Raw genomic sequence first — 15,673 nt, forward strand, 5'->3', positions numbered from 1 at the left:
ATTGGAAACCGGCCACATGCATTTACTTGAAAGTGGTCTATGCCTGTTTTTGTGCTACAGTTGTAGAACTGCACTCATGACAGAAACTGCATGATGAGCAAAGCCTCCAGGATTTGCTGTTTGGCCTTCTAAGAAAAAATATGCCAACCCCTGATGCCTGGAGCTACAGCAGTCAAAGGAGGGAGAGAAACACCTGCCCTCTTCTGGTGTATGGAGAGCCAAGGGCCAATCTGACCAGCTGGAGAAGTGACCTGAGTATGGAGGGAGAACCAAAAATAACTGAGATAGAGAAATACCACACCCAGACACCAAATATACAGAACCTCTAGGGCCTAAAGACTTGGACTACGTGAGGCCTTGAGGCTGGGCTATCGCACTGGCTCCAGGTTCTTCCACAACCAGAAGCAGCCCAGCCCAGACCCCAGCTCCACACTGTGCTGTCCCAGGGCAGAGAGCTCGCTGTAGGCTCTGGGCCTGACTTTTAGCAGATTTGATTTGGATTTCCCCAAGCCCTGAGCACACATTCCTTTCACAGTGAGTGTCAGAGTTTTTTAAAATAGGCACATGAAAAGATGCTCAATATCACTAACTATCAGGTAAATGCAAATAAAAACTACAAGGGGTACTACCTTTCGCCAGTCAGAATGGCCATCATTAAAAAGTCTACACATAACAATGGTGGAAAGGGTGTGCAGAAAATGGAACCCTCGTGCACTGTGAGGGAATGTAAATTTGTGTAGCTACTATGGAAAATGGTATGGAGGTTCCTCAAAAAGCTGAAAACCAGAGTTGCAATATGATCCAGCAATCCCACTCCTGGGCATATATCCAGACAAAACTACAAAAAGATACATGTCCCTATGTTCACAGCAGCCAAGACAGGGAAGAACCTAAACGCCCATTGACAGATGAATGGATAAAGGTGTGGTACATATATACAGCAGAATATTACTCAGCCATAAAAGGGAAAAGGGAATGAAATAATGTCATTTTGCAGCTACATGGATGGACCTAGAGACTACCTTACTAAGTGAAGAAGTCAGAAAGACAAATACCTATGTTATCATTTATATGTGCGACCTAAAATATGACACAAAGAACTTATTTACAAAACAGAAACAGGCTCACAGCCACAGACAACAGACCCGTGTTGTCAAGTGTGGGGGGCAGGGGTGGGCGAGAAGGGGAGGGTAGGACTGGGGAGTTTGGGATTAGCAGATACAGACTATTACATATAGAATGGTATAGAATGGATAAAGAACAAGGCCCTACTGTATAGCACAGGGAACTATATTCAATATTCTGTAATAAATCATAATGGAAAAGAGTAGAAAATAAATACAGAAATAAAAATAAATGCCCGGCTGCAGGCAGGTGCAGCCCTTGAATGGTCTACTCTTTACCTTAGGTTTTCTAAGAATCATAGATGAGAAGATGTTTATTTTTGTCAGGAGCTATTTTAGCATGACTTTCTTCTTACCGAGAACAAGAGATGAAGAACAACACGTCAAAAACACAGAGAGGGCCACGCAGGTGGACACACACACACACACACACACACACACACAACTCCCAGTCCGAGCCGCCACCTCTTACCCCTCACAGGACCAATGGAGTTGCTGAGAGCATAGCGCAGGATCCTCTCCTCCTGGTTGTACAGGACAAACACGCTGTCCACAGAGAGCTGCTGGGTGCTGGGCAGGGCCGGCCGGGAGTCGTCGTGGAGGCACTCCCGGAAGGTGATGGTCTGGCGCCACCGGTAAGTGTGGGCGTGCGAAGGGGCAGTGCCATGTCGCTCGGGCTCCGTCACCGTGTACTCCCGGGTGGAGAATGATGTGATCACTGGATATGGGTGGAAGCAGGAGACAGAGGAGAGAGCTTGAGGATGCAAGAGGCTTAGGACATGAAAATCATCAGCAGGGCTTCCCTGGTAGCTCAGTGGTAAAGAATCTGCCTGCCAATGCAGGGGACATGGGTTCGATCCCTGGTCCGGGAAGATACCACATGCTGTGGAGCAACTAAACCCCTGCACCAAAACTACTGAGCCGGTGCTCTAGAGCCCAGGAGCTGCAACTGCCGAAGCCCTGGGACCGCAGAGTCGTTGTTCCGTGACAAGCAAAGCCACTGCGATGAGAAGCCTGCCCCCCGCAACTAGAGAGCAGCCCCCACTGGCAGAAACTAGAGGAAAAGCCTGACCAGGCCACTGCGATGAGAAGCCTGCCCCCCGCAACTAGAGAGCAGCCCCCACTGGCAGAAACTAGAGGAAAAGCCTGACCAGGCCACTGCGATGAGAAGCCTGCCCCCCGCAACTAGAGAGCAGCCCCCACTGGCAGAAACTAGAGGAAAAGCCTGACCAGAAGTGCAGACCCAGCAAAACCCAAAATAAATAAATGAAATAATCAGCAGTATTCTCTGCTCATAATGTGATCAGATGAGAGGTCAGATGGAACAGGATAAATAAGACCATTTATTTCAGTGTTGAGATTCATTCTGCTACCTAGATTTCCTATTATTGCTGTTATTTGCATTAGGAATATTTATTGCTTTTTCTCATCAAGTGTTTCTCTGTAAGTTCCTTAGTCAACCCCGGGACTAAGGGCTGATGGAAAGAGCACCAGCTTGGAAAGAGATACTCGAGAATTCACAACTTGGACCTTCATTCACAAGGAGCATGATCACAGACCAGTTACTAACTTCTTTACCCTGTTTCCTTTACAACATGGACTGGGGTAAGGATGAGATAATATATATAGAATGTCTGGAATCAAGCAGGCTAATCCTCTACAAGACAAACTACCATTTATGGAGCACTGACCATGTGACAAGCAGAGTGCTGACTGCTTTCTATGGGTCATCTCACTTAGGATTCAATAAACAGTGGCTGCTATAAATAACTCTAGATTAAACGGTTCTCTGATGTATAAAAATGAGACACTAATAGGTTTCAGTAGCCAATTTCTATAAATTACTAAAGAGCTGTGAGCAAATCTCAATAGAGAAGAGAGACAGTCTTCCCTACTCAGAAGAGAGCTAGTTTACTTTTGGCCCATGCAGTGAAAAATCTTGACTTCCTATTTTAAAAAAAAAGAAGTACAAAAGGCTCTTTATATTTGTGTGCTCTGCTGTAGTTGGTAATAAAAGCCAGAGGATAAATAAAAGATTGGTGTAAGCTGCCTCTTGTCCAGTTCCCATGTGCTGGACTGCCAGAAACACCATCTGGTCACAGCCTGACTTGCAGGTGGGGTCCTCCTGATACTCCTCCCACCTCCTACCCACCCTCTCATTTTCCCCAGGAGAGCCCGAGCAGGCCACGAAGTCATGGTAACTGGTACAACTTTTCTAGATGGCAATTTAGTAAGAGACTTTAAAGAGTTTCCTTTGACTCATCACTTCTATTTCTAGGAATTCGGTCAGAAAAGAATCAGAAATTTGGTCAAGGTTTATGATGAAGATGATCATTGCAACTCATGGAGACAAGGAAAATTGGAAATAATGTAAGCTTTAGAAAAGAGAATGGTTTAAATTGACAGCCATACAATAAAATGGTATAGATTCATTGAAAGTGTTTGCAAAGCCTATTTAATGGAACTATCAAGCAGTCATGATTTGACCTAACCGGAAAAGTGAACATACAATAACGCGGTATGATTGCAATTTAAATCAAAACTATATACTTGACTGTAGAGTATACAATAGTATTGCATCAATGTTAAACTTCCTGATTTTGATGATTGTACTGGGACCATGAGAGAATATTCTTGTCATTAGAAAAAACATGTGAAATATTGTAAAATATTTAGGAGATGCAGGATCACAGCATCTACAACTTACTCTCTCTTATATATAAGGAAGGGAGAGAACAATTAAGAGAATGTAGCAAAATGTTAACAATCGGTGAAGCTGGGGAAATGATATGTGGATATGGTGCTATTTTCAACTTTCTGTAAATTTGAAATGAAAAGTTTAAAAACTACATATAGATATATAATAAAATTATTTTATTCTGAAATTATATCATATGATGAGCTATTTATGTTGGGCTAGTATACATGTTGATATATATGTGAATATATGTGTAATATACATATGTTGGGATATTTTTATATATAAGGAGAAGTACATGATTTTTCATATATAAGGATAGAATACATGTTGATATATAAATATATATATGTGAGGTATATATACGTTGGGATATATTTTGTATATAAGGAAAAGGCTGAAAGAAATACACTTAATTTAATAATTGTGTCCTGGTTTTAGGTCTGTAAGTCATGCTTATTTTCTTTTCTGCGCTAAAGTCTCTCCAATGAGCATGCTCAATGTCTGTAATTAAGGGAAGGTGATCTGAGTAAGGTAACCCCTGCGTTTCCCTTTCTGGAGGCCAGGAGACAGCATGAGCTCAGGCTGGAGCCCACGTGCAGCGCTGCCCTGGGTTGAAGGATGCGGGACGCGGCTCACCCTGCCGTGAGTAGTGGTAGAGCTCCGTGTAGGGTTCGATGTGCACCGAGGAGCCAAAGGCGATCTGCGGCACGCGGCCCTCCAGCTCCGTGTCAATGGTCAAGTGTCCGTGCTCATCAATGCCGCTGAACTGCTGCTTAATGATCAGCTTGTCCCGGTGCCCCACAAAGGTCACCTCAGCCTGGCGGGTGAACTCCCCCCCTGCAAAGCAAGGTCAGTCTGTCACTTTGCTGTCAAAGAAGTCACATTCATGCCTGCCCGGACTCATGGTGGGGACAGGTTCACACCTCCTCTACAGATGCTTTAGTCTGGTGAGTAGAAATAGGGCCAGTGATGTCAAGGAAAGGGCCATCCTCTCAGCCCAACTCAGTCACGCACAAGGAACAAAGCCATTTCCCATCCGAAAACTAGCATCTGAGACAGGCGGGCTCAGGATTTGTGCTGGAAAAAGCAGGGTATTGGGGTTTGTGCTCAGTACTGGTCGGGTAAACTTGAATGAGTTACTTAAACCCACTGAGCCTCCATTTCCTGATGATGAAACTGGTGTACAATATCTATCTTGCGGAAATTAGATAAGTATGTTAAAAAGTGCTCTGCCAAATGTCAAGTGCTCTAAGACATCAGTTAAGGGGATGACTATTGTTCACAGCTACGCCCCAGCCAGGATGGGTGAGTTGTTCAGGGAAAACCATCACCAAGTCCAGATACCATCCTAGAAGCACATACCATGGGTGCTGGCTCAGGAACTCCCCTTGGTCTATGCAGGGCAGCAGCCCCAAACAAGCAGGAAAAAAACATTCCACCTTCTTCCAGCTTCCTCCCTTTTCCACGTATGAAGTCTCCCCTGATAGCATGGCTGGCAGCTATTTCATGATATGTGAAAATTATATGAAATTTACATTTCAGTGCCCATGAATAATTTCATTGGAACACAGTCATGCTCATTGATTTGTGTATTATCTATGCCTGGTTTCAACTGATAAAAACAGAGCTGAATAGCTGCAACAGAGAACGAATAGCCCAAAATATTTAGGCAAAGCTTAAACTATTTATTCTCTGGCTCTTTGCAGAAAAAGTCTGACAACTCCTGCTTTACAGTCCCCAGGTCCAGGCAGATATCCCGCTGATAACACATGTTCTGGGGCAGTTAAGAAGGACCACTGTAGAAACAAATATTTGCTGTTGTAGGGAATTTGTAAAGATTACCTCTGCCTCCCTGAAGTTGGTGTAAGTCACAACGTAACTTCAATTTAAATCGACCCATATACAAAGCATCACCAATATGAAACCGCTCCCTGATCAAAATGTAATTCTAGACAGTCTTAGTTAATGTGTTGTTGCTGTTCAGTTGCTCAGTCGTGTGCAACTCTTTGTGACCCCATGAACTGCAGCACGCCTGGCTTCTCTGTCCTTCACTGTCTCCCAGAGTTTGCTCAAACTTATGTCTGCTGATGCCATCTAGCATCTCATCATCTCTCGCCCCTTCTCCTCCTGCCCTCAATCTTTTCCAGCATCACATTCTTTTCCAATGAGTCGGTTCTTCGCTTTAAGTGGCCAAAGTAATGGAGCTTCAGCATCAGTCCTCCCAATGAATTCAGGGTTGATTTCCTTTAGGATTGACTGGTCTCATCTCCTTGTATACTAATGAAAAACTTGATGATTTTACCCTAACACCTTACTTCCAGAGCCACAAAATACTTATTTGTAACTTATCTGCAGACACATAGAGTTCCCTTTCCATTCAACCCAGCCCATTAATTTTAAGGTCAATTACCTGTGATGCTGAAGCCATTCTTGAATCCGTCTTGCTCCACTGCAAACATCCATCCAATGATGCCTCCAATAGGGGCCAGAGGAAGCAGAGAGTACCCGACAGTCTCAGGAATGGTGCTGATGGCTGTGTAGGACCGCCCATGGTTCATTACCACGTACGAATGGAGGTCGGTGTTCTCAAAGACAATGGGGACCTGGCTGTCCCCCACAAAGATCCTCCCTTTCACCTTGCCGTTAACTCGCTGCGGGGAACCTGAACGAGAAACGAAGAAAGAAGCCAGCCCTTCAGAATAGAATAGCGTGTCTGGTGGGCTCTGTACCCATAAAGCAAAGAGCCCAGCAGTGCTGGGGTAAAGGGCTTTTGGGGTAAGTGAAGGAAGTCATTCTTCCCAAGACGAAGGCAGTCCCTGCAGCTGTGGCTATGAGCTGCAGAAATTCCAACTTTCTTCCTCTCTTCCATATTGATGGATAATGGATAGCAGAAAAGTGGGACCCACTGTATGATGAAGGAACATCAGAGGCAAATAACACAATTTCAGGAGAATAGCATCATGGGTGATCCAGAACTAGGTGATATATAACTGATTACTTTTGAGAATATCAGGGACAGAATTAGTCATTTCACTGGGACAATGGGGCTAAACTGGATGGGACATTAGGTTGTCTGATTTATAACTTATCTTAAAAAAAATAACTATTTTTGGCTGAGCTAGGTCTTTGTTGCTCTGCATGGGCTTTGCTTAGACACAGTATGCAGGGGCCGGGGGAGCTACTCTTCACTGCGATGTGCGGGATTCTCATTGCAGTGGCTTCTCTTGTTTCAGAGCACAGCCTCTAGGTGCCCGGGCACAGGCTCTAGGTGCCCAGGCTTCAGTGGTTGTGGTGCATGGGTTTAGTTGCTCCACAGCATGTGGAACCTTCTTGGATCAGGGATCAAATCCATGTCCCCTACACTGGCAGGTGGATTCTCACCTACTGGGCCACCAGGGAAGTCCCTAAGACTCTTAGGAACTTCTCTTAAAGAGCATCTCTGGCTCAAATATAAGTTGGCCAGTCTGAATCCTAGACCCTCACTAACCCAAGCCAGACAGAAGTAGCCACAGTGGGTATTGCAGGTCACACAAATATGCCCTCTGACCCATAACCAGCTTGTGGGCTGGGGTATGTTTGTTGTTGGTCATTTCCTTTAGATAACTGGGAAAGATGTGAAACTTACTATGGCATATTTACAAGCTTTTTTCACATATTACCAAATAGTATATGTAGGACCCCATTTAAAAAAATTGCATTAATGATAGATGCTAGCATACTCATAGAGGAAAAATGTCTGAAGAGAGCTACACAAAATTGCTAATAGAGGTTAATTCAGGGTGATGTGGTGAGCTTTCATTTTCTATACTATATATCTCTATAATGTTGGGATATTAATAACTTACATGTATTTATTATTGCTTAATCAGGAAAAGAAAGAATCTCAAGAAATCAAGTTGTTCTTGTATTTGAATAAGAAAATGGAAGGTTGCCATATGACCAGCAATTCCAACTCCTGAGTATATACCCAAGAAAACAGAAAACACATGTTCACTTGAAAACTTGTACATGAATGTTCTTAGCAGCATTATTCATTAACAGCCAAAATGGGAAAGCACTCAAATGTCCATCAACTGACGCACAGATAAATAAGATGTGGAAAATCCACACAATAGAATATTATTTAGCTAGGAAAAAAGAATAAGGTACTGGTACATCCTAAACATGGATACACCCTGAAAACATTATGCTAAGTAAAAGAAGCCAAACATGAAGGTCCCATGATATATGATTCCATTTATATGGAATGTCCAGAACAGGAAAACCCACATGGACAGACAGCAGATTAGGTGTTGACAGAGCCTGGGAATGAGGATGAATTCAGGGTGGCAGCTAAAAGATCCAGGTTTGCTTCTGGCATGATGAAAATGCTCTAAAATTAGAGGTAACAGTTGAATAACTTAGTGAATATACTAAAAACCACCAAATGGTATACTTTGATTGTGTTACTGACATCTTAAAAAACAAAAGCTGAAGGAAGAGGTAAGTACATCAGGTTTGATGTAGAATTAAATTCCACCACTTATTGATTGTACATATCATGTTTCTCTTCCTAGACTGTAAATGACTAGAGACAGGACCTTCACACCCAACTCCCTGGTTCCGTCGTAGCAGAGTTTTCTGTACATGGTAAGTTCTACAGTAAAGCTTATAGACTAACCTCAGACAAATGAGCTCTCACCTGAGCACTGTCGTCTGTGTTCTGACGACTTTCTGCTGTGTTTAATATATCCTAGGGCTTCCCTGGTGGCTCAGACAGTAAAGAATCCGCCTGCAATGTGGGAGACCTGAGTTCGATCCCTGCATTGGGGAGATCCCCTGGAGGAGGACATGGCAACCCACTCCAGTATTCTTGTCTGCTGAACCCCCAGGACAGAGGAGCCTGGTGAGTTACAGTCCATGGGGTCACAAAGAGTCAGACACGATTGAGCAACTAAGCACAGCACAGCTGCTAAACAGGGTCACTGAGGGCCTTCCCTGGCAGTCCAGCAGTTAAGATTCCACACTTGAACTGGAGGGGGCATGGGTTCAATCCCTGGTTGGGCCCTCATGCCACACAGTATGGCCCCCAAAGCAACAAAACCCCCCAAAACAAGGTCACTGACAAGCCAAGGCAGATTCGACACACAGAGTATTTCTGCACATAAACGGTGTCATTACACTGGGGGAATGCTATGGAGTTAGAAGACTAATATCAAAAAAATGCCTCCCCCAAACAATTACAGAAACAAGCAGGAAAGCCAAGGGAAGAAAACCACATTTTTTCCGTCAAACTTGGAGCTAGAAAAATATTTCAAAAGTAGTAAGATTCCAACAAATATTTAAACCACAAAACTATGACAGGGCGTGTTTAGAACATCAAAAAATGTAGCTGAGCAATCTTTCATATCCAAGCTTGTTGCCAAATGCAACCTGTCAGCATTTCCAGCTCTGACATTTGGCATGGAAAGAGCTCATGAGATCGATCTTTGAGAAGAAGGGTTCATTGTAAATTGTGGAAGTTCTTCCCAGGGCAAGCAAAATATAAAAGCCAAGCCTAAAACAAAGCAGCAAAAGCATGTCATTCCTGGGGCAACGGGCAAGAAAAGAGATAACACATTTATAGATGTGAAAAACATCCCCCCAAATCAATATGCAAAGCATACAGAATTTTCTGACCTTGCTAAAGACAATATTTAACAAAACCTAGAAGGAACTTTTTTTTTTTGAACCTTTCTTTTTTTTAAGCAAATTAAAAGAACTGATTTAACTTTAGCTATGGCAGGAAATCTGAAAAACAGAAAAGCATTCCTCCAACTGAGTTTTATTTAGTCATATTTTGCCAAGCAACTGAGGTTCCTCCGTAAACATATGAGGAAAATGACGGGTGACAAGTGGAGTGATCTGGCATCTGCAGAGACAGGTTCAGTATGGTTTGCTTTATTTTTGCTTTCATTCTAATTTATGGTCTTGGGTTCCCATAAGTCTCCCTCTCTAAGTAAACTGTTATCCGGACCCTCTAGACTTTTGCAGAGATTTTTCAGAACATCTGAGAACATCAAGACTGGTTGATCCTTTTTTGGGGGTGCAGAGCTCAGGACTGATGCCAGCCCACAGCCAAATATGTTTTGGAGTTGACAGCACAATGGGCCTGGTCTCCAAAGTTAGCTGTGATGCGCCCCTTCTGCTCCTCCATCACCATGCTGGGGTTCCGGGAACACAAGGACAGGAATACCAGAGAGTAGGGGGACTGGAATAGTCCTTACCCCCTACATATTGCATTGGCCAGAAAGTTGGTTTGGTTTTAAGTACAAATAAAAGACACATTTTTCATTTTCACCAAGACCTTTACTGAACAAAGTACTTATTGAACAAACTTTTGGGCCAACCCAACATTTTGGTCTTCACCAGCCCACCATGGCCCTGCTGGAGTTGAACCACCATCAGCATAGTCTGAGTGATGCCAAAAGAAGAGGTTTGAAAGAAACAGGAAAACAAGGGGGCCTGACAATTGCATAATTTCAACATTTCAGCCTGAAGATGGGTTCTCAATGGCCATCATTTCAGAGATGGAGAAACACCACAGGAAAGAAAGAGGCCTCCCCTTATTAGTAAAAAGGGCATTCCCTAGGACCTCTTCCCCCTCACCCCCATAGAGAAATACAGGCAAGAATGAGGAATGAGAGATGAAATATCACTGCCCAGCTGAAAACACCACCTACCTTTAGAGATCTGGGTAAAGGCAAGATTTCAAAACAAGCACCAAAACAAAACCACTCCTCCCTTTTCTCCCCCTTAAAAAGGATCAAAGACACAGTACCTTCTGCAACACACTGCCGGCCGTTTCCCGTGTAGCCAGCAACACAGCGGCAACAGAAGCCGGTGGCAAAGTCCCTGCACTCTGCGTGCACAGAGCACTGGTGCCTGTTGTTGGCGCATGTCTGCCGGGAATCCGTGTTGTATCTGAAAACTGCTCGGAGAGAACACAGCACACCAGTAAGCACTTCACCGGCTCCGGACGAGGAGCCTTTAGAACACTGCACCCTCAGCTGTGCAAGACTGGACGTCTGCTCAGGCCGTTCAGACACAGGCCTCTCTATCTGTGGCCACTTAACTAGTACAGTGGTTCCATCACTCAAATCACTGAGGCATGTAGGTCTAAAAGGAGTTTGAGAAATCACATGGGTGAATTATTACTATTTTAATTTTTACTTTTGGGCTGTGCCATGAGGGATGTGGGATTTTAGTTCCCTGACCAGGGACTGAACCTGCTCCCCTTGCGATGGAAGTATGGGGTCTTAACCACTGGACTGCCGGGGAAGTCGCAAGGGTGAATTTTTTAAAAATGCTATAATCCAATGTCCTTAGTATCAATGAATCAATATTGGGTGATAGCTGTCCAATGTCAGTCTTAATATGGCATCCATCAAACATCATCAGATATGCATCAGACCAACCTTTCTAAAAAAAAACAGCATCAAATTTGGGTGCAGATGTTAAAATATTTTAAAATTATATTTTATCGTGGTAAAAATACATACAACATAAAATGTGCCATTTTAATGAGCTTAAAGTATTTTAAACTTTTTGGCCCCATTCTTCTCACCAGGGGATAAATCAGAAGCTCTTAGAGTTAAAAGCTGGTTAGAAATAATTCCTCAGTCATACCTGCTCTAACAGCCTTTGGCCCAAGAAACATGAATTTCTCCCTAGTGCAAATGGTTCTCCCTCCCAGGTTGATTTTATTAGAATGATGAGCCAGCTCATTAAACTTAAAAATGCAGAGCACACTAATTTGGAATGAATTCAAAAGCACAAGGAGGGATGAACTTTTGGAGGGGATAATGACCCAATTTATAATTGGTATGAGTGAAAATAAAAGTAAAGTTTGACCCCAGGTAGATTCCAGGAGTTCTACACACCCAGAAGGGAATTTCCGGGATGTATAAATGGCATTTGAAGCCAAGAACATTTGGGCCCTGAGCTGAACGCATGTGATGCTACTGATTGCTTAAGCTCAGCTCCCAGTGGGTCTGTTATAGCTGATGTATCTGTGGATGACTATTCAAATAACACCAGGAATGCACTGCTGGCTACAGAAGACTGACCTTTCTAATAAAAACAGTGAAATAACTCGGATCAAGGGCAGAGAAAGATCTCTTTTAAACACAGTTGGGGTTCAGATCTAGGCTTTTTGTTGTTGTTGTTATCAGTACCAAGTAATATATTACCATGAGTTGTTGGGACTAGCTATGCTCTCATTTCAAAGTGATGGCTTCACAAATGAGAATTTCAGAGACACCTATGTGAGGTGAAAACAGGATGAGACTCAAAACTCAACATGCATGGAGGCATGCTAAGTCACTTCAGTTGTGTCTTATTTTTTGCTGACTCTGACCATAGCTCGCCAGGCTCTGTCCATGGAATTCTCTAGACAAGAATACTGGAGTGGGTTGCCATGCCCTCTTCCAGGGTATCTTCTCAACCCAGGGATCAAACCTGTCTCTTTTACATCTTCTGCAATGGCAGGTGAGTTCTTTACCACTAAGAGGTTTCCCTGGTGGATCTGACAGTAAAGAGTCTGTCTGCAATGCAGGAAACCTGGGTTCAACCTGGGTTGGGAAGATATCCTGGAGGAGGGCATGGCAACCGACTCCAGTCTTCTTGCCTGGAGAACTTCATGGACAGAGGAGCCTGGTGGCCTGTAGCCCATGGGGTCACAAAGAGTAGGACACGACTGAGCGACTAACACTTTCTTTACCACTAGCACCACGTGGGAAGCCCTCAGAACTCAACATATGCAAACAAACATGCCCATGACCTACCTTGGGGAGATCACTCTGAGACCCAGCTGTAAGAGCAGAGTGCCACATGCTAGATGTCAGCATCACCCCAGGAAATCCAGGGTGCCATGTGTGTAAGGGGAGCCCTGAGACATGAACCCATGTCTGCATGATGTCACTAAATGTCACCTCTCCATCTCTGTGCCTCAGAAGTAAGTAAGAACACTTCCCTGGCCACCAGATCCTGTCCATGCTTTGGGATACTCGATAAGAACAAACATTTATGATTATTGCTATGAGACAAACCACAGCAAGTAAGGAGAAATAAAAATGGGTAAATAACGTGGAATGGGATAGATTTTTCTTTTTTTGAGTGTGATTATTTGTTTATTATTAGCTTCTACTATATTTCTTCAAGGTTTTCAAGTGTGGGAAATGTGACTTTGTTTATCTTAAACTCTTTTTTTTGGGGGGGGGAGTAGATTTTTTGAGGGCCTTATGATAACTTCATAGTAGAAACAATCATAGTAATTATCATTTAAAGGCTTGGGCCATCCCCTTGACAGGAATATTACTGGCCAACCTGAAGGGCAAAAAAAAAAAAAAAGAACACAGTCTAGTTCCAATGTCTTTTATAAGACAATTCAAAGCATGATGGGATTCAAATGGTATACTTGAAAATGCTACATTTTCCTCTGAAACTAGCAAAAATCTGATACATTCCTTTCAGTTCAGTTCAGTATCTCAGTCCTGTCCCACTCTTTGCAACCCCGTGGACTGCAACATGCCAGGCTTCCCTGTCTATCACCAACTCCCGGAGCTTGCTCAGACTCATGTCCATTGAGTCACTGATGCCATCCAACCATCTCATCCTCTGTCATCCCCTTCTCCTCCTGCCTTCAATCTTTCTCAGCATCAGGGTCTTTTCAAATGAGTCAGTTCTTTGCATCAGGTGGCCAAAGTATTGGAGCTTCAGCTTTAGCGTCAGTCCTTCCAGTGAATATTCAGGACTGATTTCCTTTAGGATGGACCGGTTGGATCTGCTTGTTGTCCAAAGGACTCTCAAGAGTCTTCTCCAACACCACAGTTCAAAAGCATCAATTCTTTAGCGCTCAGCTTTCTTTATATTCCAACTCTCACATCCACACATGACTACTGGAAAAACCATAGCTTTGACTAGACGGACCTTTGTTGGTAAAGTAATGTCTCTGCTTTTTAGTATGCTGTCTAGGTTTGTCATAGCTTTTCTTCCAAGGAGCAAGCTTCTTTTAATTTCATGGCTGCAGTCACCATCTGAAGTGATTTTGGAGCCAAAGAAAATAAAGTGTGTCACTGTTTCAATTGTTTCCCCATCTATTTGCCATGAAGTGATGGTCTGATATATTGATTTGGCCAAAAAGTTAAGTTCATTTGGGTTTTTCCATAACATATTATGGAAAAAACAGATGTTATACTTTAAAACCATCCTTGAAAAGTGGATCTGGTTATTTTGTATTTCTAATGTTCACAAACTAACTCTGAAACTGACTGGAGCCTGGAGGAAAAATAATCAACCATCCTCCTTCCATAAACCAAGAGGAAATAAATGTCAAAGATAAACCGTGTCAACAGAGGAACTTCGAAAATGTTTTTTCAGGTGGGTGAATATATTGCTGATCTCAGAAATCAGAAATAAGGACATCTGACTTTCAAAATAATTCTAAAGCACTTTTCTCTTTAAAACACACACAAAAAGAAGAACAGGAAACTTGAAAGAGGACATATTCTACAGTCTCCCTAACCCCAGCCCTAATCTTGGACCCCTTGGTGTCTTTGCAGCCTTTGGGTCCGTCCACCCCATGCTCTGGTGGCTCCGATGGTAAAGAATATGCCTTCAACGTGTGAGACCTGGGTTCAGTCCCTGGGTCAGGAGGATCCCCTAGAGAAGGATATGGCTACGCACTTCAGCACTCTTGCCTGGAGAATTCCATGGGCAGAGGAGCCTGGCAGGCGACAGCCCATGGGGTCTCAGAGTCGGGCACGACTGAGCAGCTAACACTTTCACTTTTCACTTCACCCATGCTCTGTCGCTGTAAGTTCCACCCCTCCTTCTCCACTCTCATCCTTACAAACCTCCAAATAATGCACACAGCTGTGTGCAGCCCCCAGTAAGGCTCCCCTGTGTGGAAATCCAAGTATCCAACAACATACCACATGCCACACAAATGGCCTTACCAATTTCTGTTTCCTCAACTTCATCCACATCTATGACTTGGGGCTGCTGCTGGGGAAACCTCTCCCCGGGCAGCTGGAAAGATCTGGTCTTCTCCGTGGGAGGTGTGAGGGGTCTCTCAGTAGCCATGCGGCGGGGGGAGAGGTCACTGGGCGTGTTGTATGTGCCACTGTCTCCCCTTCCTGGGGCCTCATAGGGGAAGGATGTAGTAACCGCGTCTTCCAGGCCCACACGCGTCACTGAGTCATAATCCTCGTCGTCATACTCTGTTCCGTCGTCCAGTCCCAGGTTCACGTCTGCGGGGACCACGCCGCTGGCCGTGGCCGGACTCCCGATCTCAAACACCCAGATGCCCTGTAGCCCAGAGTTGCTGCTCCTAGAGGGAAGGACAGGCTTCTTGGAAACAGGCCAGCAACTTACAAACAGCCCCCACCAACCAAGCAGAAGGAGCCCTGGAGATCCATGTCACTTAAAAACCCCATGGCCTGCTACTGCCCACAGCCTCGGTGCAGGATAGGAGAGCAGATGTGGTCCTGTCTGGTCCTCACAGAGCTGAGACCACCCAGCAGGATATGGTGGAGATGTATCCAGTGGGCACAACCCTAGCAAAGGCTTCTTCTCAGCCATTCCAGAGGCATGCTCAGGGATATTTTCAGACCTTAAAATGTGTTTATACGAATCACTGGTCAGTATTAGCAACATGTTGACTGGATCTGTGTGCATTTTTTTCCATTATGCTCTTTCTGGAGACATGCTGTGATATGATAGTATTTGGTCTTTGTCTCTGGTTCTGGCATATAACCCCTAAAATCCTTGTAATCTCTGCAGTGATAAGAATGCCTTTTTGTATGCTAATGAGATGGCTAGTGGCTGG

The 15,673-nt window shown here is 44.0% G+C and overlaps 1 protein-coding gene across 2 annotated transcripts in view; it reads right to left on the reverse strand.

The window, feature by feature from the left end:
• NID1 (nidogen 1) overlaps positions 1-15,673 on the reverse strand; it is a 96,195-nt gene that overhangs the window by 44,386 nt on the left and 36,136 nt on the right. For both annotated transcript variants that reach the window (XM_019953832.2, XM_019953831.2), the window contains exons 4-8: positions 14,802-15,175; positions 10,625-10,774; positions 6,236-6,487; positions 4,462-4,662; positions 1,597-1,842 (exon numbers count right to left, since the gene is read on the reverse strand). In XM_019953832.2, coding sequence (XP_019809391.2) covers positions 1,597-1,842; positions 4,462-4,662; positions 6,236-6,487; positions 10,625-10,774; positions 14,802-15,175 — 1,223 coding nt within the window. The remainder of the gene's footprint in view (positions 1-1,596; positions 1,843-4,461; positions 4,663-6,235; positions 6,488-10,624; positions 10,775-14,801; positions 15,176-15,673) is intronic.

This window comes from Bos indicus, chromosome 28 (assembly GCF_029378745.1).
Source record: "Bos indicus isolate NIAB-ARS_2022 breed Sahiwal x Tharparkar chromosome 28, NIAB-ARS_B.indTharparkar_mat_pri_1.0, whole genome shotgun sequence".
Classification (NCBI taxonomy): domain Eukaryota; kingdom Metazoa; phylum Chordata; class Mammalia; order Artiodactyla; family Bovidae; genus Bos; species Bos indicus.